Below are 23,478 nucleotides of genomic sequence, written 5' to 3'. Positions count from 1 at the left end.
AGAGACCAAAAATATTGGGTATAGGTTGCAGCTTTCAGATTTTGTTTAAATATAGGGGAAATTACCTAATAGTAACATCAGTATAACCACAGAACTAATCCAGTACAGAGGTTGCTGATTCTCCATTATGGAAGTGCTTAAGAAGAAGCTGAACTGCTACCATTTGCGGATAGTTTTAATTGGTTTTCCTGCACATTGCACATAGTTGGTATATAGATGATGGTACCTGCCAATTCCATAATTCTCTGATTCTACATAAAAATGTTCATCTACTGAAGTTGTATGTACTATCTGAGTAAACACAGAAATTGAAGCACAGTTTCTGAGGTTCCTCAAACTATTTCTCCTAGGTCCCCTTTGATTACAGATGAGATGACAATCAGAGGAATACAATTAGGGAATGTAGAGAATTCTGAACAGTCACTTTGCCAAGAAAACAAAGCTGGAAAGAACAATCTGGCTGGAGAATGGGATAAAACTGGATGGAGGAATTCAGTGAAAAAGGTTTAGGGTTAGGTTTGTATTTGATGCATATTTGATGCATTTTTATTTTTATTCAACATTTATCCTTCTTGCAATGTTCTTTGCTTTTCTGCCCTCTTTTACAGCGATACTGAAACGAATACATGTCTTTTTTTTAAAAGTATGTGCTTGTGAAATGTGGATCCATGGAAATAAAAGATCTATGGATACAAATCAGTATTATATAAAAAGAATAATAAAATGACTTATAAAGAAGACTCTAACAGGGTGTTCATACTGGAGTACTTGATAACAACTTGAAAATAAAGTGCCTTGGAAAAAACAAATAATTTCAAAAGGTCATTGCCAAGAGCTGTCTCCAAAGTTTTGTGTTCTAAATAATTCCTAACCATATTCTAAAGCAGTGTTGTCTGTAAACTACAATTTCATTTTTTGCACACAAAATTACTATGGTTACATAGGTTTGAGACATAATTGTACATTGCCAAGAATCACTAACTCAATGAGATGGGCAGTACTTAAATTTGATGAATTAATAAATTTGATCAGATTTACCCATCTAATCTATGCGCCAATCATTTCATGTTCATCAACTCTCTGTCATCCAGGAAATTGGTGGAGTGGAGGTATTAAGATAAATATAATAAGCAATCCTAATCAATTATTTCCTAAAATAAACTAGGGGTGCAATATATATGGTACAATACAAATGGCTGATTTGCTACGAATTTTCCCAAGTACACATTGGATTCAATAACTTCTGGAATTTTGGGTCTTTTCTAGAGAGGTTCCAAGTGGCTATTAGTTATGATATATGCTCACAAAATAACTGCGTATCTCTGCCAAGAGAGCTATTCTTCCACCCCTAGGTCATTCAATACCATTAGATATATGATTTGCCAAGTGTGTATGGACAGAAGTATACTGAATCAGTCTCACGACTTTGATGCCAGTCATGATGTCTTGAAAACAACTGGCAACACAAATAATAAAGGCCCTAAAAATCAATTGGCTGCCAAGATGTTTTCAACATTAACCTCAGAGAGTTGTTAGGCAAATGAATGGAAAAGAATCAAAACAATTCTACAGATCCTAAAAGGTTACAATAAGCTGAATAGATTTGATTAGAATAGCTTGCCCAGTGACCAAGATGGTATCTTCTGGCATTTCATGACTCTCCTCCATTTACTCACTCTTCTAAAAGCTAGATAAAGAAGCCCTGATGCTGCAGGCTTCCAGACTGCCTATCTGATCACCTATTCCAATGGGATTAAATTCTACAGTAGTTTAATTAATTTATATGGCATTCAATAAAATCATTTGGGGAGGAGAATAGAAATACTGAGCAAAATGGTTTTGCTCTCTTTAACCAGTACTATTAAATGTTGAAGCTCTTTTAGTATCTCAATCTACATTTACAGCTCCCTCTTATAACTCTGCAAGGGTTATGTACTGTACACGGAAAGAGAAATGAGATGGCAGTCTATGCTACCAGAGGTTGTGTTTCCTCTTAGATTGTCCTCAAATAAACAGTTGTGAAGAAACTATTCAAATGTTTAAGTATCCTTATTCAGTTTGTCTGAACCTCAGGAATCTCAATGCCCATGGGAAGCACAAGAAGATAGACACCCACCCACTACTGTTTTGTACAATTCCCAAAGTAACTGTCTGCCCTAACAGACATTTATTCTGCTTCTGCCTACCAGGGACATGCGGTCAGAGGAGGCAGGGGAGGCAGAGCCTCACCTCTCTTCATGAAATAATAGTATATAATATTATATACTATTTGTTTTCGTATTTGTTTTAATAATATTATATACATCCGTCCGGGCGCGCCCAGGAGCTGAGGAGGCAGAAATGTTGTCGGCGCTGCCGGATGACGAAGGCACGAAAGCGACAGTCGCTTTCGTTCCTTTGTCATCCGGCAGCGCTGACAACATTTCTGCCTCCGCCCTCCGCAGCTCCCGGGCGCGCCCAGACGAAGGTAGCCAGAATGGCGCCGAGGCAGTCCGGCGGGCGAGGCTCGCTCGCCCGCTGGACTGCCTCGGCACCATTCTGGCTACCTCCATCCGGGCGCGCCGGGAGCTGCAGAGGATGGAGGCAGAAATGTCGGAGCTTCCAGATGACAAAGGCACGAAAGCGCAGCCGCCTGAATGGGAAAGCAATGAAAGGGGCTGCGCTTTCACCCCACTCAAGCCTTGCCACCTGCATGGGAAGCCGCCTGAAAGGGAAATGGGAATGGGAAGCTGCCTGAATGGGAAAGCAACGAAAGGGGCAGCGAGGGCGGGCGGGAAAGCAACGAAAGGGGCAGCGAGGGCGGGCGGTGGCTGCAGGCAGCAAGGCTTGAGCGGGGTGAAAGCGCAGCCCCTTTCGTTGCTTTCCCATTCACCCCGCTCAAGCCTTGCCCGAGGGAGCTGGGGATCGGGCTTTGGGTTGGTGGGAGACCTTGAAGGAGTGGGTGGGGGAAGGGACTGGCGCCCGTGGAGGAAGCGATGCTACGCGGATCAGTGCACTCCGCGGTCTCCTTAATGTTCACTCAGGAAGGCGGAGAATGGGACCACGTGTACTGGAGGCTGAGGCTGCCTCAGCCTCCTGCACACGTGGTCCCATTCCCCGCCTTCCTGATGACGTCACCAGCCTCACCAGCCATAACCCTCACCGCACGTCACTGCTGCCTACCAATCCCCCTAAACACACAGAAGAGAGATTTTCTGAACAAATTAATCCCAATAGATACAATTTAAGAAGCAATACATATTGATAAATCAATTTGTTCCTGCAATCCTCTGCATAGTGACCTTTGAGAGAATTATATCTGGCATTATGTCAGCATGTTGGTATCATCTGAATTGGCATGGCTCCATAGTTATGTAGATTGTGACCTGGACCTGAAATGAATTGATAAGCGAATCCCATTACTGGAGTTTTCAGGGGACACATTTCAGAGGCAAGGAAGCCAGTGATATTGAATCAGTTGGAACTCTAAAGAACTGAGTTATACCTCACCCACAAACAAAACAAAACATATCTGCTCTTGTATTTCCTTTCTTGCCAAATGCTATCAGGAAGGGCTTCCTTTTCCACCCCCCAACATCTGTGATCTCAGCTCATTCCCCCCTCCCTATTTCCTTTGGGGCTTCAGAAACTAAAACCTGGGATGATCAGAGGCTACAGATTGCGTTCCATCAAAATGTGCACATTATTGGGGAAATTAAGTTTAAAAAGTTTTCCCGAATCAGTTAGATCTCTGCATCCTGATATGGAAGATGAAAGTTTTTCTCACATAAATATTGTTGATATATAACCTAATAATTCAAAAAGTATTTAAAAATGTGTTTCCATTATTTCTTAAACTTCCCACATGCTTGTAGTAATCACACAAATTGAATTTTTCCCTCAGTCATCTGATTTATTTTCCTATCAAGGGAATATACCCAGAAAATACCTTGCTCTTTGTAATAGATGAATAAATAAACAAACTGTTAGATACTTGCTCTAGTCTAACTACAGTGGTTTCCACCAAGGTTTAATCCTATTGGTCGAAGAATCTGAAAGCTCCCTATAAAAGGGCTGCTGTCAGACTCAACCTTCGCTGGATTGTTCTCACTTGTTGTACTTAATAAAGAGCTGTTGTTAACATTAAGCCTGTGTGTGCCTATCCATTACCCAATCTAATACTGGCGACGAAGGTGGGATTGGAAGGCAACTAGGTGAACCAAAAGAGCGTAGCAATCCAGCAAATACATCCAGCTCGAAGCTTAGCGTAGCTTCGAGCAGCCATTTTTGAGCGGTAAACTCAAAACGCCCTCTGAATACAAAATGGCCATGCACACCCCCCTGACTCTGTATGACCCAGTCACCGAACATTAGGACTCGTAAATGCTACGATTTGACTGCTTCCTCGAGGCAAACAACCTCATGGGCCTTTCTGAAGACCGTAAGAAGAACATGTTCCTTGGATACTGTGGCCGGGAACTGTTCGAGACAGCAAAAGACCTCTCTGAGCTGACACCGCTGCAATTAGTCACCTGGTCTGTGCTCCAGCAAACGCTGAGGACCCATTATGCCCCCAAGCCATCCAAGCATGTTCGCCGGCATGAGTTTAACATCAGGAACCAGAAAGAGGGCGAGTCGATTAATGAGTACGTTGTGGCGCTTTGCAAGGCCACAGTGTACTGCGAATTCTGAGACCTGGACGAGCTGATTCTGCACCACATAATTTGCAGCGTGCGGGACATTAACCTACAGAGGAGGTTACTCCCTAAATCTAACCTCACTCTGCAGATCACCTTGGACAAAGCCAGGGCATCCGAATAAGCCGTCAAATCTACTGAGACTCTGCAGTGCCAAAGCGCTCCACAAGACGTGCAAAAGAGTACATGCGTACATCGCGAGGCTGCAGAGCCCGAGAGATCAGAAGGTGAGGAACATTACAGCTGCCGCATGCACAGTAGCTGCAACCAGCTGGCATGCAAATTCAAACTGAGTCTCCCGCCTTGCACTAACTGAGGAGGAGACCATGCCAGATTGGCTTGCCATTTCCCGTGACGCAACCTGCCAGTGCTGCGAGCAAAAGGGGCACATTGCCAAGGTGTGCAGGAGTGAATTCCCTGCCACTGCCTGGCAGCCTAGAAGCACACCAAACCGCCAACAGAGGCCCAACCAAGGGGGCTGGCAGAAGCCACCACGCTGCTCAGAGGGTGACAATAGAGTCACCTACCACACGTCAATGGGCCAAATCCGCACCAGGCAGCAAAAAAAGCTGAAGGTCACAGTCCTCATCTCATCATGTGAGATGGAGATTGACACTGGGTCATCACTGACCATCATGCCGTGGTCTACCCTAAAGCAGGCTATCCCTAGCCTAAAGAAGCAGCATCTTCGCACCCCTGACATCCGCCTACGTGATTACCAGGGAAACTGGGTCCCAATCGAGGGCCAAAGCACCTTCCAGGTAAAGTTCAAGCAGTTCAGCAGGAAACTCCCAGTGACAGTGGCAACCTGCAGAGCCTCCTAGGGCTAGATTGGTACTAAGCCCTGGGCCTAGAGGTGACCGGTATCAACGCCTTGAAAGACGATGGTACTGAAGCCATCCTTAAGGAGTTCGAGGACGTCTTTGGCACCACCGGTATGGGTAAGTATGTGGGGACTCCAATTTCCTTTAGTTTGGACCCCAACATAGCCCCAATAAGGCTAAAACCCAGGAGAGTACCTTTTGCTCTCCGCCCCAAAATTGACAGGGAAATTGACAAGCTCGTAGGCCAGGGAATCCTAGAGCCAGTCGATCTGGGAGACCCCTATAGTGACACCTGTCATAACTGATGGGTCCGTCTGCATCTGCATGGACTACAAGTGCACAATAAATAAAGCATTACAACAAAGCACCTACCCTGTATCCATTGTACAGCACTTTCATTCATTAGGCCCGAGAAAAAATTTCTCTAAATTGGACATGGTGCAGGCATACCAACAATTGCCTATAGATGGGGTTATGGTGGAGGCCCAAACCATTGTGATGCACAAGGATGCATTCAAATGTCACCGCCTGCAATTGGCAATCAAACCGAGCTGCAGGCGTTCCTTGGGCTCCTTAATTTCTACAGCATCTTTCTTAAGCAGAAAGCCACAGTTGCTGAGCCCTTACACTGTCTCCTGGCTAAGAACACAAAGTAGTCCTGGGGCAGAGCCGAGGCTGCCGCATTTGCCACGGTAAAACGACTCCTGTCGGCGGACTCCTTCCTGGTACAATACAGCCAGACCCTGCCGTTGGTGCTGACCTGCGATGCTTCCTTGTTCGGCGTCGGGGCCATCCTCAGGCACCGCATGCGCAATGGAACTGAAGCCCCTATTGCATTTTACTCCAGGACCTTGTCTGCCGCAGAGCGGAACTACAGCCAGCTGGACCATGAGGCTTTAGCTGCAGTGGCAGGAGTAAAGAGGTTCCATGAGTATCTATATGGCTGGGACTTCGAACTGGTTACGGACCACAAGCCGTTGTTGGGCTTACTGGGTGGGGACCGACCTACCCCAGTGTCATTATCACCCCGCATGACCAGATGGACCATCTTCCTAGCTGCCTACTCCTACCATCTCATTCACCGACCAGGCTCCACTTTGGGGCACACTGACGCTCTAAGCCACTGCCCACTGCCTGAACTTCTCGCTGACCCTACCTTCAAGATGCCAGTCCTCCTCATTGACTGCCTTGAAACTGGGCTTGTCTCGTCCAGTGACGTTGCCCGTCACTCTCAAAGTACTCCACAATCAAACAAATTTTGAACTGGGTGTGGAGGGGGTGGCCCAAGGGGCCTGTTGGGGCTGAATTCAAAATGTATTTTGCCAAACGCAATGAGTTATTGGTTGTGAATGACTGTTTACTGTGGGGGGACCGGGTTGTTGTTCCACCCAAACTGCGCATTGCAGTATTAGAGGCTTTACATGTAGGGCATCCTGGAATTGTCAGGATGAAGTCTTTGGCTAGGAGTTACATGTGGTGGCCTAACATGAACAGGGAGATTGAAGAATGGGTGGCTACCTGCACACCGTGCCAGGAGTCCAGACCAGCTTCCCCAGAGGCATCTGCTAAGGAGTGGGAGCGACCTCAAGCACCATGGTCTAGGGTGCACATTGACTTTGCTGGCCTAGTTCATGGTCAGACATTTCTCGTAGTTTAGAGGTAGTCCTAATGACCTCCACTATGGCAGAAGCGGTCATCAAGGTGCTATGGAGACTTTTCTCCATGCACAGCCTGGAGAAAATGGTTACAGGTAGTCCTGATGACCTCCACTATGGCAGAAGCGGTCATCAAGGTGCTACGGAGACTTTTCTCCATGCACAGCCTGCCCGACGTCTTGGTCTCAGACAATGACCCCCAATTCATGGCCATGCAATTTGAGACCTTCCTAGCAGCTCAGGGAATCAGGCATGCCCTGGTCGCGCCATTCCATCTGGCCTCCAATGGTCAGGCGGAGAGAATGGTGAGATCTGCAAAAGAGGCCGTCTCCAGGATGGGCCCGGGAGATTGGCAAACATGGGTTGACCACTATTTGCTAATTCAGCACACCACACCCAGTGCCATTACAGGGAGAAGTCCCTCCGAGCTTCTCATGGGTCGCCGGCTAAGGTTCCACTTAGACCGGCTACACCCCAATTATTCTGCCTCATCACCCCCAGACTCCACAAGCCAGATTCGGACTTTTAGCGTAGGGGATTTGGTATACGCCCACAACTACACCGGGGGAACTCTGTGGATTCCTGCCACGGTGATAGGCATCACCGGCCCTCACTCTTACCTCCTAGAGCTCGAGGACGGTAGGAATTGGAGAAGGCATATTGACCAACTCTGTGGCCGCCTCTCCAATTCCACTCTTAGACAACCAGAGGTAACTCCTGCACGAGTTAGCCAAAGCCCTACCCAAATGGAGCAAACACTTACTCCTTCCACGGCCAGCTCAAGCCCGAGGTTACCAGGAAACTTATCTGGTTATTTTGCAGGCCCGCAGTGAGCTCTGAGCAAACCGGCTCTAGAAGCTCCAGCCGCGGCCTGTGAAAGATTCCAAGCAGAGCTGCAGAGAAAACAGGTCTGTCCGATCTGTCCAAGGAAACCCCTCCTACTGAACTGCGCAGGTCAAAGCTACCCAAAAGCCCGCCTACCTGCGTGACTACGTAGCAAGTAGGATTGTTTCATCCAAGAGGGGAGGGGTGTTAGATACTTGTTCTAAGTACGGTGGTTTCCACCAAGGTCCTCTGTTCCGGCAGGAACAGAGGTTTAATCCTATTGGTCGAAAGGTCTAACAGCTCCCTATAAAAGGGCTGCTGTCAGACTCAACCTTCGCTGGATTGTTCTCACTTGTACTTAGCAATGAGCTGTTGTTACCGTTAAGCCTCTGTGTGCCTATCCATTACCCAATCTAACACAAACATCAAAGGAATCAAGCAACATTAAAAGCATCAATAAAAGATCTACAAATATCAACATACATAGCAAGTGTGAGTTTGAGGAATTTCACCATTTGTATCATACATTAAACTTTTCAAAAATTATATTCTCAAAGCGCCAGAATCCTTTATTCAATAGTTTTAGAATAAGAACAGGACAATGATTTCAAAAATAGGGTAACATCTGAAAATTGTCTGTCTTGCTTTTTAATGCCAGTATCTCTAATGACCTCGTTCATTGTTGTATTATTTATTCATTAGGAAAGTGACACTGAAATGTTTCTTCCTGATTAAGATTATTTCTTTTTAATGAGAATGTTTAAATGTTCTGATAGGAAATTCTTGTTTATTTTTAAGAACAAAGCAGTTTTTTGTGTGTATTAGATACCCCATGTAATGATATTCAACAGCTAAACTGACTTTTGGTCAAGAAACATGCTCCAGATAAATTTCTAAAAATAACAATGGACCTTCTGATAATAAAAACGAATTCTATTAGAACTTTATTTTTTTCTTTCATTACATGGCCATCAAAGAACATAGTGGCTGGACACCATCAAAACTGACAACAGCCTGAGCATAGAAAAACTCAAAAATAGTGAAAGACAGGAAGACCTGGCCCATACAATTGCTAAGAGTCAGACATGATTGAATAGATATCATCATCATCATCATGCATACTTATTATATTTATTTATTTTATTAAAAGTGAATAAGGTCACACTGTAATAAATAACTGTATTTGATATATTACATGATATGGTCACATGATTTCTTCAACAAATATTCAGATTTTTATTTGTCCAATTTCATTGTATTTAAGTACAATGACAATAAAGATTATACTTGTCAATAATTTGACACTCTGCTGGACGACCGTCCTTTGTGTCCTGTTGCAGTTGGCTTTCTTTGGCGATGCTTCCTGGCTAGGAGAGACCTTCTGCCCTGGAGAGGAAGGATCGCCAGAAGAAAGCCAACTGCAACGGGATGCAAAGGAGCAATGGGACATGAAGGAGCAGCCACCCAGCAGCTGCTGCGTCCCGTTGCAAGCGCCCAGGGTGGCCTCAGCACCTACCTCCCTGCCGCCTCCAGCCCTGCGCAACCTACCCACCACCCACCTACCTCAGGACACTCTGCTGGATGGCTGCTCCTTCGCGTCCTATTGCTGGCTGCAGCCATGTCCGCGCAGGTGCTGCGCCTCCAGAGCAGTCACATGGCGGTGGCAGGTGGGCTGCTGACCGTCCCAGGGCCCACCCGATTGCTTCTGGAGGGGGCAGGCAGACAGACAGCATTTCCTTCCCTCCCTGGGCACCTGCAGCCTCGGAGCCTGCAGCAACTTGCACATGAAGGCAATTAAGAACTTCTCACACACGTGAAGAGATTTTCTTTACTGTGCAAAAGCTTGCTCCAAGGCTGCAGGCTCTGAGGCTGCAGGCACCCAGGGAGGGGGGGAAATGCTGCCCGTCTGTCCCCCCGCAAAGCAACCTCACCACCATGCAGTGGGTGGGCGAGGCAAGCATGGTGTGGATGGGCGGGATGAGGGAGCGGTGACTGAGTGGGCGGGGGGAGCGAGCGGGCCCTGGCCAGGGAATCTTACTGGTATGGGGACATGGCCAGGACATCAGCCCTAATGGTATGCTACGGTATGGCCGATTTCTACTATCTATTCAGCTGTACCAGACCGGACTGCTAGGAACCCATTACTGGTACTTTTCCTGTGCTCCAGGATTTTTGAAATATTTAGTACAATGGTTCTGAGATATCATCTGCCAGCTACTTCAGAACTCTGAGATGTAATCTGTCAGGTCCCAGTGATTTATATCCATCAAGGTCAGATAGGTGTGTGTTCTCTTACCATTTTCTTGCTTATTTTAATTTTTATTTCTTGTTTGTCCTGTACAGTAGCTTTTTTGGTACGTTGGGCTATATTTTCTTTTTGCATGAAGACTGATGCAAAGAATGAGTTAAGCAGCTCTGCTTTCTCCCTACTGCCTCTTACTTTCTTGCCATCTTCTCTCTTTAGTGGACCTACTGTTTCCTTGACCTTTTTTTGTTATTAATATGTTGAAAAAAACTTTTTAAATTATCTTTGATAATTCTGAGTGTTGGGAGTATACTCCTAGTGTTGGGTAGGCAACATATATCTATATACAATAACAAATGGTCATTGTTGCTTTAAATGGGTGAATGTACTTATCAGCTGTAATTAACTTTACAATAAGAGGGAGTCAGGAGAGCTCACACTCTCTCTCTGCTTTTCCTATGCTTGATAACTACTTGCTCGCTTGATGACTAGAAAGTAAACTGCGACTGTAAGCAATTGTTTGTTCTTTGAATTGTGTTTGGACATATATCTACTATCACTGCTTGTGAAGCAATTATTGGTAGTAAGGCTACTTGTTTTTTTACTAGCAGTGTCTGAAACTCTATTCGTGTATTTTTTCTACTAGCAACATTTTTTCTCTCTCTAGCTATACATTCCGCTGCGCTATTTTCTGTCTCCCAACGGAGATACCCCTAACACTGGTTATGGGCCCAGTCCATAGTGCCAGCTGCAGCGTTAAGAGAATGGAGTTGCGGGAGACGACTTCTGGTATCTGAAGGCGACGGACGCACGCGTCCGCCGTTCGCTGTTTCGGTGGGCTCCCCTTAAGTTTAGGGGGAGCAAAGGGTGCCTTGGAGGGGCGCCCTGCCATAGGGGCGGCTTGCTGGGACTCCCTGGAGCGGCTGCGGGGGTGTCTCCAGCTTTGCCCCAGGAGTCGGAAAGCGTGGGGGGTGCGCGGAATGCCTTCGCCGAATGGAGCCTGGAAGGAAACAATCAATTTGAAAGACACAGCTGAAGTGCGGTGAGGTGGGGAGTCTCCCCAAGTCTTTTACTGGTTTACTCAATTGATGAACTGCAGTTTATTTTTATGTAGAACTTTGTTTCAACCTTTGGAAGAGTTAAGATTGGAGGGGGGGATTTCCTCCCCCCTCGGAAAAGCGGCACTTGCAAAATCTCTCCCTCTCACAGAGAGAGAGAGAGAGTTAAAAACTTACTTTCACTTCCCCTAAACAATGGAAAAATAATTTTTGACCACAATTGCGAGAAAGGATGGTTGAACTGACTCTTCTTTAAATGTATGGGAATTTTGGACTTGTTGTTTCCTGACCACCTGTAAAGGCTGAGCCAAGGTGTCCACTTCCTCCTTCTTTTTTGTCTTTATGAATGAAATTCCTCCTTTATGGCTCTGAACTAGTCTCCACCCCAGAGATCTCCAGGAGCCTCTCTAAATACACTTTTCCCTTGGATTTGGAATATTTTGATTCACCTGTTTGATCTAGTCCTGTATTAGAAGTTTCATTCTCCCTTGGATTTGCCTGCCTTGTTATCTCTACCGGCTGTGCTCTCCCACAGACGCCATTTCTTTGCACAGATTAATAACTATCTCTGAACTTTATGATGGGTCCAAAGAAATTACCGCCTGGCAAGGCTTCATCGACCCCGACATCTTCTACATCTAGTCCAATTACTCAGCAGTCACAACTGGGGTTATTTCTACAACCTAAAGCCCCTGAAGAGAGTACAAAGGACTTATCTATTCACCAGATGCTTCAATCTATCTTAAAGGGACAGGACGAAATGAAAAAACAACTGAAAGACTTAAATGATCAGCTCAGAGAAACGAAACAACAAGCCACACGGAATGAACAGAGAATAGATGTACTGGAGGAGGGTGCGGTCGGGATGAGGGACGAGGTTAAGACAATCCAAAGGGGGAATGTAGAATTTGAAAACCACATGATAAAAATGGAATTTGAAAGGATGTCTTTTTTCCTTAGGTTCCAAAACTTGCCAGAAGTTGATAACGAAGATCTTAAGGAGATTATGACCACAATACTAGCAGAATACATTAATAGAGATAAACAACAGTTGTGGTGGGATATAGACTTGATTTATAGGATTAATTCAGCATATGCAAGAACACACAATATTCCAAGGGAAGTTCATGTTAAATTTCTTAGAAAGACTACAAGAGATGAGGTTCTAGGAGCTCAAAGGGGAGGACCACTAAAATATAAAGATAAAGTAATAACCATTCTTAAACAGATTCCAAAGAAAGTAAGAGATAAGAGGAAGAAATATTCCTCTTTAGCAAAATATATATATATAATAAAGGGGTCTGGTTTAGGTGGTTATTACCAGAAGGCATGTTGACTTTCTGGGAGGGCAGCAGAATTAGAATCAATACAGTTGTGGAGGCAGAGGCTTTCACTAAAAAACATAGTGCTCTCCTAGATGAAATGGGGGATGGCACACAGGAGATGAGGGAGGGGCTGAGGCTCTGCCAATGGACGGGGGGGAGGATGCAACAACTAGAAGACTCAGATCACAAAAGTGACTTGAAACATTATGGCAATTGTTGTTAAAGTGTACTTTTACAGAAGTGATACAAAAAATGATTGAAATATACTGATGATCTAGTGTTAAACTTAAAACTGCTAATCTCTATTCAAATGTTGATGTATTTCTATTCTTGTCTGTAAAAGTTGTGAGACTTGGGGGGACTGCTCTCCCCTGCACGATGTAGCTGTCAAAAAATTTTATACCCTCTCTTTAACCCTTTTTCCCTGAAAAAATTTGTAAAAACCAATAAAGCTTGTTTTTTAAAAAAAGAGAATGGAGTTGCTACACACGTTATAGTTTTGCAAATATCTGGTTAATCAGATATATTTGGGAAGATGGCACAAGGCCAAACTCCAAATTTATCGTTGGTCACCCAGCTGGATGGCAAAACTACATATCCTGGTACGCAAAATGTAGTTTGCTATTGCGTAGTGAAGGGCTATGGGACGTAGTACAGACCCCACTGGATATCACTGCCTGGGATGCAAACAATGATGATGATGCAAAGAAGATTGCAGAGTTCCAGAGAAGGAATTAACGGGAGTTATGCATTATTGGCCTCACACTGGCTGACCAACAACTGAGCCATATCCGAGGTGAAAATTCTGCTGCTAAATGTTGGGACAATTTAAAGAAACTATATGTTCGAGACTCTGTGGGTGCCCATATTAATATTACAAGAAAACTCTTTAGAACATGACTCACCAAGGGTGGGTAACATGCTAGCACATCTGAATTACATGAAACAGATGTTTCAAGAACTACATGAGAAAGAGTTAATTTTTTTGGAGCAGCACCAAGTTTATATTATTCTCTCATCACTTGATAAAAGCTACGGTGATTTTGTAAAGTCTTTTGAAGTTCTATCTCAACAGGACATTACATTGAGCTCCACTACCTCAAGACTGCTGGAAGAGTCTAGAAGAAGAGAAGATAGAAAACAGTTAAAAGAGAGGACGCCAGAGAGCAGTGATTTTTCTAGTTATGTATATACTGTAAAATGTTGTTATAATTGTGGTAAGAAGGGTCACATTGCCAGGTTTTGTAAAAAGCCAAAACCACAGAAACCTCTACAATCTAGAAAACATGAGATTAATGTGACTATAGCTAATAATGCATCATTTAACCACAATTTATGGATTATGGACAGTGGGGCGTTGATGTGCATTACTAAAGATAGAAAAAACTTTGTAAAGTTGGTCACAAGTAAACAACACGTTTCTTTAGCGAATGGGTGGAGGCTAGAGGTATCGGCTAAAGGTATTGCTAAATGTCCATGTATTGCCAAAACATTGCATATGTTATATGTACCAGAAATTAGGTTTAATTTGCTTTCAGTTAGAGTTTTGGTTAATCATGGCTACATTGTAACAATTAAAGAGGATAATTGTTTTATTGAAAAAGGGGGTATTAAGGTTACTGCTAAGCTACAAGACGGGTTATAGGTAATCTCTGATTCCTATGTTGTTAATTCTGTGTTCGAATGTTAAACCCCACAATGAGTGCATTCACTTAATGCATAGGAGAAAGGGACATATCAGTTTCAAGATGTTGCAAGAAACAGTGAAGTTAGTTGATGGAGTGAAGATAAAGCCATGTAGCCAGTAAATAAATTGTAATGTTTGTAATGAACAGAAGAGTAGAGCTACTCTGGCTAATAGGTTAAACGGGTTTAGGACCAAGAAACCATTATAAGTGGTATTTGCAGACTTAATAGGACCAATGAAACCAAGTTTGGGGAGGGGGTGCCTGTTATGTACTAAGCATTTTAGACCACTATTCCAGATATGGTTTTTGTTTTTTGTTAAAGAACAAAACAGAAACATTTCAACGGTTCACTAACTGGGTTAAATTTGTAGAGAGGAAAACAAGTCATAAGATTATCACTGTAGTGACTGATAATGGTACAGAATTCATATACTCCAATTTTACAACTATGTTGCAAAAGGCTGGTATACAACATAAACGTTCTGAACCTTATCGCCCATAACATAATGCATTTGTGGAAAGAAGAGGGCAGACATTGCAATCTATGGTTAGAACGATGCTGGCTGATGCTGGATTGCCTGAATCATTGTGGGGTGAGGCTATGATGTGTGGAAATCATATTTTAAACAACGTAATTAACACCACGACTGGTGAAATACCGTTTACTAGATGGTATGGCAAGAAACCAGACCTCAGTTACATACACATATTTGGAACTCCAGCATGAGTTCATATTCCCTCGCAATTAAGACATAAAGGACAAGAAAGAGCTCAACAGCTAATTTTTATAGGCTATAATTCTAACCACCGGTCATACAGATTTTGGCAAAAAGGATCAACAAAGGTTGTTAGCAGTGCAAATGCCAAATTTATGGAACATATAGGGAGGAAAAGGTTAGATCCAAATAATGAAGTGATTATAGAAATCAAGCCAAGCACTAATGAAGATGATGAGAAACCAGCATTGAATAATAAAAATGAGTTGTCTACTGAAGAGGGAGTAGTAGAGCAGGAACAAGTAAAAATAGAAAGTCCGGTAATAAGTCCTGAGTTACCAAGGCGTTCTACGTGAGTAACTAAGCCACCTGATAGGTATCAGGCAACTATGGCTTATCAGATTAACAAAGTTCCTGCAACATACCATGAATTGACCACATTTCCTCCAGAAGATCAAAAGGAATGGAGAACTGCAATGACTAAAGAACTTAAGTCTTTGCAGAATATGAAAGTATATGAAAACACTGATTTACCTCCAGGTAAGAAAACAATCAGTAGTAAGTGGATATATAAAATAAAAACTGGAGTAGACGGAGCCATAACATATAAGGCTAGGCTAGTGGCTCAGGGTTTTGACCAAACAGCCACAGATTACGATGAAGTGTTCGCACCTAGTCTAAAATCCACTACACTTAGAGCCGCTTTAGTTTGGGCTGCAAAAAATAAGTATTTGATTAAACACTTAGATACACTCTTACAACACACAATCTATATGAAAAAACCAGCAGGAATAAAAGACAATGACACATCTGAATGGCTTCTGAAGAAGAGTCTTTATGGCTTAAAACAGTCTGGTTATGAGTGGAACCAGTGTGTAGTCAACGCTTTAACGAGCATCAGATTTAAAGTTGGTTTAGCTGATCCATGTCTGTTTAGAATGGAAAGGGATGGAGAAGTTTCATTACTTCTTTTATTTACCAATAATATAGCATTGAACAAGAGGCTATTAATATAATTGAACAGTTAAAGAAACATTTCACTATAAAAGATATAGGTGAAATACGTCAGTATTTAGGATTAAGGATTGATAAAACCAGGGCAGGGTTTAAAATATCACAGACGGATAAAATAAACAATTCAAGATGGAACTATGTAAACCCTCAAAGACTCCTATGAGTCAGGATTTCAACAATAGCAATGAACAGAGTGCTATGTTTAATAAGGGGTTTTACCAATCACTAATCGGAAGCCTGTCATATCTAAGCAATTGGTCAAGGCCTGATATTGCATACAGCACAAACCAATTAGCTAGGTATAATTCTGACCCAACTGAGAGGCATTGGCAGGCTGTGAAAAGGATTTTAAGGTATTTGAAGCAAACAATGCACTATGCGCTGTACCTTGAACCTAATGAGGAGTAAAGCTGACCGCACATGCTGATGCAAGTTTTGCAACAGATATAGACACAAGAAAGTCAACGTCTGGAATAGCTGTATTTTTGGGAAAGGCTTTGGTTGGATGGAGATCCATTAGACAGAAACATCTGACTCTGTCTACTATGGAAGCAGAATTTTCATGTCTATCACTACTATGTACTGATATAATATGTTACAAACAGTTACTGATAGTCTAGGAATAGAAGTAAATGATTTTATTACCCTGTATGAGGACAACCGGGCAGCTATTCAAATGGCTACTAATTTAGCAGTTAAAACTAGAACGAAACATACAGATCTGCGTTATTTGAATGTACGGGAGAGTATTAAAAATAAGCTAATGGAGTTAACATACTGTATGTCAGAGGATAATATAGCCTACCATTTCACAAAGGCTCAGGGGGCTATTAAACATAAAGAAAGTTGTGAATGATATGGACTGAAATTGTGAATATATATATTGGCTACCCAAAGGGGAGAATGTTGGGAGTATACTCCTAGTGTTGGGTAGGCAACATATATCTATATACAATAACAAATGGTCATTGTTGCTTTAAATGGGTGAATGTACTTATCAGCTGTAACTAACTTTACAATAAGAGGGAGTCAGGAGAGCTCACTCTCTCTCTCTGCTTTTCCTATGCTTGATAACTACTTGCTCGCTTGATGACTGGAACGTGAACTGCGACTGTAAGCAATTGTTTGTTCTTTGAATTGTGTTTGGACATATGTCTACTATCACTGCTTGTGAAGCAATTATTAGTAGTAAAGCTACTTGCTTTTTTACTAGCAGTGTCTGAAACTCTATTAGTGTGTTTTTTCTACTAGCAACGTTTTTTTCTCTCTAGCTGTACATTCCGCTGCGCTATTTTCTGTCTCCCAACGGAGATACCCCTAACACTGAGCCTTTGCTTTCCTGATTTCATCTTTGCATGTTCTGGCTATCTGCTGATAATCAGCCTTAGTTAAGTGTCCCTCTTTCTATTTTCCGTGCTTATCCTTTTTGTTTTTCAGTTTGTCAGAGAGTTCTTCGTGCAGCCATGATGGTTTCTTCTTGAATTTCTTGTTTTTCTTTTTCAGTGGTATTACACTGGCCTGTGCTTTTATGATTGCATTTTTCAGTGTTTCCCATGCTTCCCCTTTAGGATTTTCATTCACTCAATTTTAGTTTAAAGCCCTTCTGATGAGTTCGACCAGTCTTTATTTCAAACTGAATTTATTCTCCCAATATTTTTTAAAAAGAAAAGGCAGTAGTGACCCTTGTAAATGCAAGAGACAAACTTACCTGTTGTTCTCTGATAAATGAGTATTTACAGAGGTGTGAAAGTCCAGCTCCAGATTATTTTGTTTTCTCCCAAGAAGCTGTTAATCTGGAAATCTGGGATTGGTTCATCTATATTTTAATCCTACCCATTAATATTTAATTCCAGACTCCTATGCCAAATTTTCCAATTTCAGTGATTAAAAACCCTAATTCATTAAAATAATAGTATTTTTAATGCAACAAGCTGCTGGTACTCACACGAGCTCCTTTTTCTGGAAAACATTCACAGCCCCCACTGCAGTCTCTCCCTGCACATGGTCCAGTGTAGGACTTTCCTCCCTGAAAAACATGAGACACATTCAAAAGTTCAATAAAACTGACAATAGGAAAAACAATTAAAAATACAACTGACACAGGAGTAGATTTAAATGACAGTAAAATACAGGTAGTCCTCAACTTATGACCACAATCGAGCCCAAAATTTATGTTGCAAAATCTGTGAGAAATGAGAAGCAAGAAATTTGTTAAGTGAGTTTTGCCCCATTTTATGACTTTTCTTGTCACAGTTGTTAAGTGAATCACTGCAATGGTTAAATTAGTAACATGGTTGTTAAGTGAATCTAGCTTCCCCATTGACTTTGCTTGTCAAAGGGTCACAAAAGGGGATCACATTGCAACAGTCATAAGTGTGAAAAATGGTTATAAGTCACTTTTTTCAGTGCTGTTGTAACTTCAAAAAGTCACTAAGCACACTGTTATAAGTCGAGGACTACCTATAATATCTATTTGACAAGAAACAGATTAAAACATTAAAAATATTAATGTGCATATCCTGAGATGACTCTAATTTGCATAGCCAGAAAACAAACTAACCACTGAACCACAACACATCCCAACATCTCACCTGTGAGACAGATGAGATGTCAAGGGGCTGATTTGGGAAATAAATGCTGCACAGAAGCCTGTTTACCATCCAGATCCAGGAGGTTAAGCCACTCTAATTCTGCCCTTCAAGGAGACAGGCAACTTCAAAAGGGCTTCAAAATAAAGCAGCATTTTCAAAGGTCTGCACAGTAACAGTACCAAAAATGGATGCACTTAGAGCAATCTTGACACAAATATAAAGAGATATCACTACTTTGGTATAACAAATCTTATTAGCACATTTTAAAGCCCTGGGATACAATTAGCTATCACAAGGAGCTCAGAAGAGCTCTGCTGGATCACCTGTAATATTCCTTGTCACCCAGTTGATCAGATGTAATCAGGAAAGCTACAGACATGGTCAAAAGGGAAAAAGCTTTTTTTTTGCCACTAATTGCGCTCTATGTCACCAGTGTCGTATGTTGCCTGTGGTTCAGGAGATAAGTAACTAGGTAGTTCACCTGCTTATTACTTATTAGTAAGTGATTAGGTAGTTCATAGATGCTGATAGTCCTAGTAATATCTGCAACGAAGGGGAATGACAAAAACAGTACCACACTCCTGCATATGCAAACTCCACTTTCTTTTATTAAATCATACACATGTGTAAATAGGATGAAGTATTTTTGACACTTATCATTTATCCTGCAAACACCTCTGTATAGTCCTATCCTATATGGATTTGTCCAGTCTCATTTTAAAACTTTCAGTTAAACACTTTCTTCTGAGCAAGTGAGCACAACTGAAGATTCAACACAGGGATACAGCTGCCCATATTTTAATTTTTAAAGATTTAAAATTAAATGCAAATTTTATGATTCGGAGGAATTATTGGAAATAAAGATTATGCTTAAAGCTGATTTTTTTTCTTTCATTATGTAACTCATAATTTAATTTCACTATATCTATTTAGGCAAGGAAAGAGAAACATTTCTGGACTGAACTAGACTCAAACTAAATATGCTTTTCGATAGTAATATGAATTGATTTAAATGCCTCTTACTCTTAAGTATGTATGCTTGAGGCTTATACATACATTCCCTTTGTAAATATCAGTAGTGACAAGGCTCTGTCTCCATGGAGCACCGGGTACTGTTCCGGTACGGTGCTCCGGAGGGCACACCCACCTGCCTGAGCTCCTTACCTGTATTTGAGCTCTTTGGGGCTTCCGCACATGCTCACGGAGCGTATGGTGCCTGCGCAACACTCTGCCAAACAGCTGGAGCGTTGCAGAGGCGTTGAGGAGGTAAGGATGCATGTGCACACTGCGCGCATGTATACGCATGTGCTGCACACGTGCATGTGGGAGGTGCTGGGCCCCATTGCACCATATCGGTTGCAACGGGATCTGGAACCCACCACTGCCGTGGAGACTTGAACCCACTAAAGTACCTCAATGGACAGCAGCACCTTGCCATTGCTAACATTCACTCTCTACTTCTGGAGGGCGAATCCAAACTTGTTCACTTTCATGCTCTTGAAACACAGCTTCTCCTGATCTTTTGACACTTGGCTATTTGTACCCCTCTCATATTTCTTGCTTTCAACACAATGTTCCTTTATTCTTCCTTTTTTTCAGCAACAAAGGGAAGGAAAGCACTGAGCATGATTTCATGGACTTCTTTTTCTGTCTCTCCCTCCCTCCCTCTCTTTCGTTTGCCAGACTTCAAGGTGATTCTGAGCAGCTTCACAACAATAAAAAGCAAGATGATAACAAGGTTACATTAGAAAAGAACGAAGTTGCCCGTGAAGGAACAGATATTACTCCCAAACCTGGAGGCCCACCAAATATCCTAAACCAAGGCCTAGGAAAAAAAGCCAGGTTTTCAGATCTCCCTTGGAGGCTGGTTAGGATGCGGGTTATACAGATCTCCAGGGGGATGCTGTTCCAGATAGCAGATACTATGACAACGATGGCGAACCTTTTTTGGCTCGCGTGCCACAAGTGGGGAGAGCGCAGGGGGGTCGTGTGTGGGCGTGCCACACCCATAATGCAATGCGCAACCCCCCAATGTGCAAGCGCACAACAGGCGCGACCCCCCCCCATTTTTACATGTTTTTTCACCCTCCCCAGGCTCTAGAGGCTTTATAGGAGCCTGGGGAGGGCGAAAAGAGCCTCCCCCGCCCCCCAGAGGCCCTCTGGAGGCTTCAGGGACTGTCCGGAGGCTTCCCTGAAGCCTTCGGAATGCTCAAAACGATCCTCCGAGCAAACCGAAAGTCATCCTCATACTTATTTTGAGAAGGATGGAGTATGTAACCACCTAGTTTGGTTCCAAATGTTATTTCTGGTAAGAAGGAAGAACTCTACAGCTCTTCCTTCTCTGGCAGAGGGATCTTCTCATTGCCATTATGTGCTTCCTGGGGAGGGGGATGCAGGCATGAGTAGCTAAAGCTAAAATGTTGCTGTGTCCCTGTGAAATCATAAAATCTTCCTCCTTCATGAAACCAAATAAGCATAATGAAGAATGTGTCCATTTTAGGTACGTTCTATCTCATATTATATGTATCACAATTGTATGATTCACAAATATCACAAATCACAAATTTGTGATATTATTCGCAAATAATTATAGGAATAGTAAACTTCTAAACAAATTTTGTAATTTCAATGTATCTATCCCCTATGTGCCATGTATTTAACTCTAAAAAATCTTTGGACATAGTTCTTCAGTTAAATTAAAAGTATTAAACAGCAAGTCACACTGTATTAAACAGCAAGGCCCACAACCTCTTTGCCTTTTCAGTTCTTTCTGACAAACAAAAGAATGAATTTTGTACAGCAGTATGTAGTGAATCTTGTGGTTTGTTCTGTGTACCAAAAATGCTCTTATCAAAGTACAAACAACTAGCATATGGAGCTTATAAACATCAAAACAGTAGACTTCCTTCATGTGAATTACACCATGTCATCTGGTGTGTTCACATCCTCTCTCAATTAGACACTGAGTCCATCTATTTAATAAAAGTCAGGAAATGTCTAGGCCTGGGAACAAGCAAATATTTAAAGAAATATAATCTACTAAGAAAAAGTATTACTTGGTTGCAAATATTTAAGATTGATTATTACTTAGCATTTTAGAACATTAGTAAATATCTGGATTTTATTTCTCATTTTTACTTCCGAATAAGATATGTACTGCCCCGACATGACACATTTTGAATAAGGATAGATTACTTTCAATATTTTTTAATATTCTCTAGAGAATTCCTGTACGGTATTATATACATTATAATATATAATCCTACGTAAGCAAATGCATAAAACCTATATAACAGGATTGACTGAATTACTCTTGTCTTATTTAGAATTGGCCCACAAACATGGACAGATAATGTATGAAGATTATGTCTTGTTTAAATTGTACCAAAATGTAGATTAATGTGTTGGAGGAAGAGCTATTGATGGGACAAAATACTAAAATTGGCAGTAAAAAATAGAAGTTCTCCATACTCTGCATTTTGTAACTAGTGTAAAACATTTATAAAATATTTAAAACATTACCATTGCTTAAGAACAAACGATGCCCACTCAGATCATATAGATATATCAATCCCCAATATTTAATAGAAATTTATACATATTACTTTATAAATAACAATATTTCTATGAATTGCTACAATAATTGTCGTCTTTCCCTTTAAGGAACTGTTCTAGCTTTCTAATCATTTTGGTTGCCCCATTCACACACACACACACACACAGAGTAGAGCTGTGGTAGAAATTGCAGCTACTAGCTATTGAAAATAATTATTACACACTATGAGAAAAAAAGCCCTCCCTTTTTATGAAAAGAGTAAAAAAAAAGTCTTCAGGAGCAATGAATGGCTGTAAGAGCTAATTGCTTTGCAACTAAACCATAACTCATTTTTTTAGGATGGATGAAATAGTCTAGGACTAAAAGAAGTAGCCACGATCACATCATTTAAACCATAAAGAAGCCAAGTTAAAGGTTGTTCCAAATTGCACAATATGCTAAGCTCAGGCAAAATATGGATAAATATTACATGCAGGTTAAATCTGTTTTAGAAATGTTCGTGAGTCCAAGGTAAGCATCAGCAGTCTCTAGATTGACCAGCAGCCAGAATGCCTATGACCGCCAGTTAGGAAGAAGCATTGACCCCTGAACCAGCTGCACTTTCTGGATCTTTTTCAAGCACAGTCTTGCACAAAGCACATTGCATGGCTCATATCTCAGGCAATCTCATTCAGTAACTTAATGAGTGAAACTAAATGCAGGGTCATTCATAGCATAAAAAGAAAAGTATGTCTTTACACAACAGATAGTTAAACTGTAGAAGGTACTTCTGTCTAATATAGAAACAACTGCTTTAAATTCTTATGTTCTTAATTAGTACACTATTTTTATAATACAGAAAAAAAGATGGATTAACGGTGAAATGAAACAGGAGACAATACTCTGCAGAAATATTTAAAAAATAGATACAGAATAAAAGTTGGAAATACAAGTCAGATAATCACTTAAAGCTAGTTCATTTAGTTAGAGAGTTTAGCAAATATTACAGTTTATAATAAAAATACTCAGACAGTTTAAACATCATTTCATTTTAAAATAAAAATATAGCTTATACAGGTTTCATAGAACACAATATCTAAATAACAGTGAGTTTAGAAGTGAAACAACATCTAGTAATATGATTATTTAATCACATTAATATGATGAAAATTATCTCTGAAAAAGGTCTTAACCTGTAAGAATCTAAGCATAAGAACAAATATCTAAATATCTTGTTGGGGTCTTGAATTAAATGAAAGAGAGTGCATATGATGCAGCACTGATTTAATATTTGCGGTTTGATTGGATTTAGTCTTTAATCTGGAC

The 23,478-nt window shown here is 41.7% G+C and overlaps 1 protein-coding gene across 4 annotated transcripts in view; it reads right to left on the bottom strand.

The window, feature by feature from the left end:
* COL4A2 (collagen type IV alpha 2 chain) overlaps nt 1-23,478 on the bottom strand; it is a 209,548-nt gene that overhangs the window by 143,095 nt on the left and 42,975 nt on the right. For all 4 annotated transcript variants that reach the window (XM_081944378.1, XM_081944380.1, XM_081944377.1 and 1 more), the window contains one exon: nt 17,972-18,052. In XM_081944378.1, coding sequence (XP_081800504.1) covers nt 17,972-18,052 — 81 coding nt within the window. The remainder of the gene's footprint in view (nt 1-17,971; nt 18,053-23,478) is intronic.

This window comes from Natrix helvetica (assembly GCF_964273705.1).
Source record: "Natrix helvetica genome assembly, chromosome: 2".
Classification (NCBI taxonomy): domain Eukaryota; kingdom Metazoa; phylum Chordata; class Lepidosauria; order Squamata; family Natricidae; genus Natrix; species Natrix helvetica.
The sequence above is the reverse complement of the archived record's forward strand: the minus strand, read 5'-3'. Positions and strand labels throughout refer to the sequence as shown.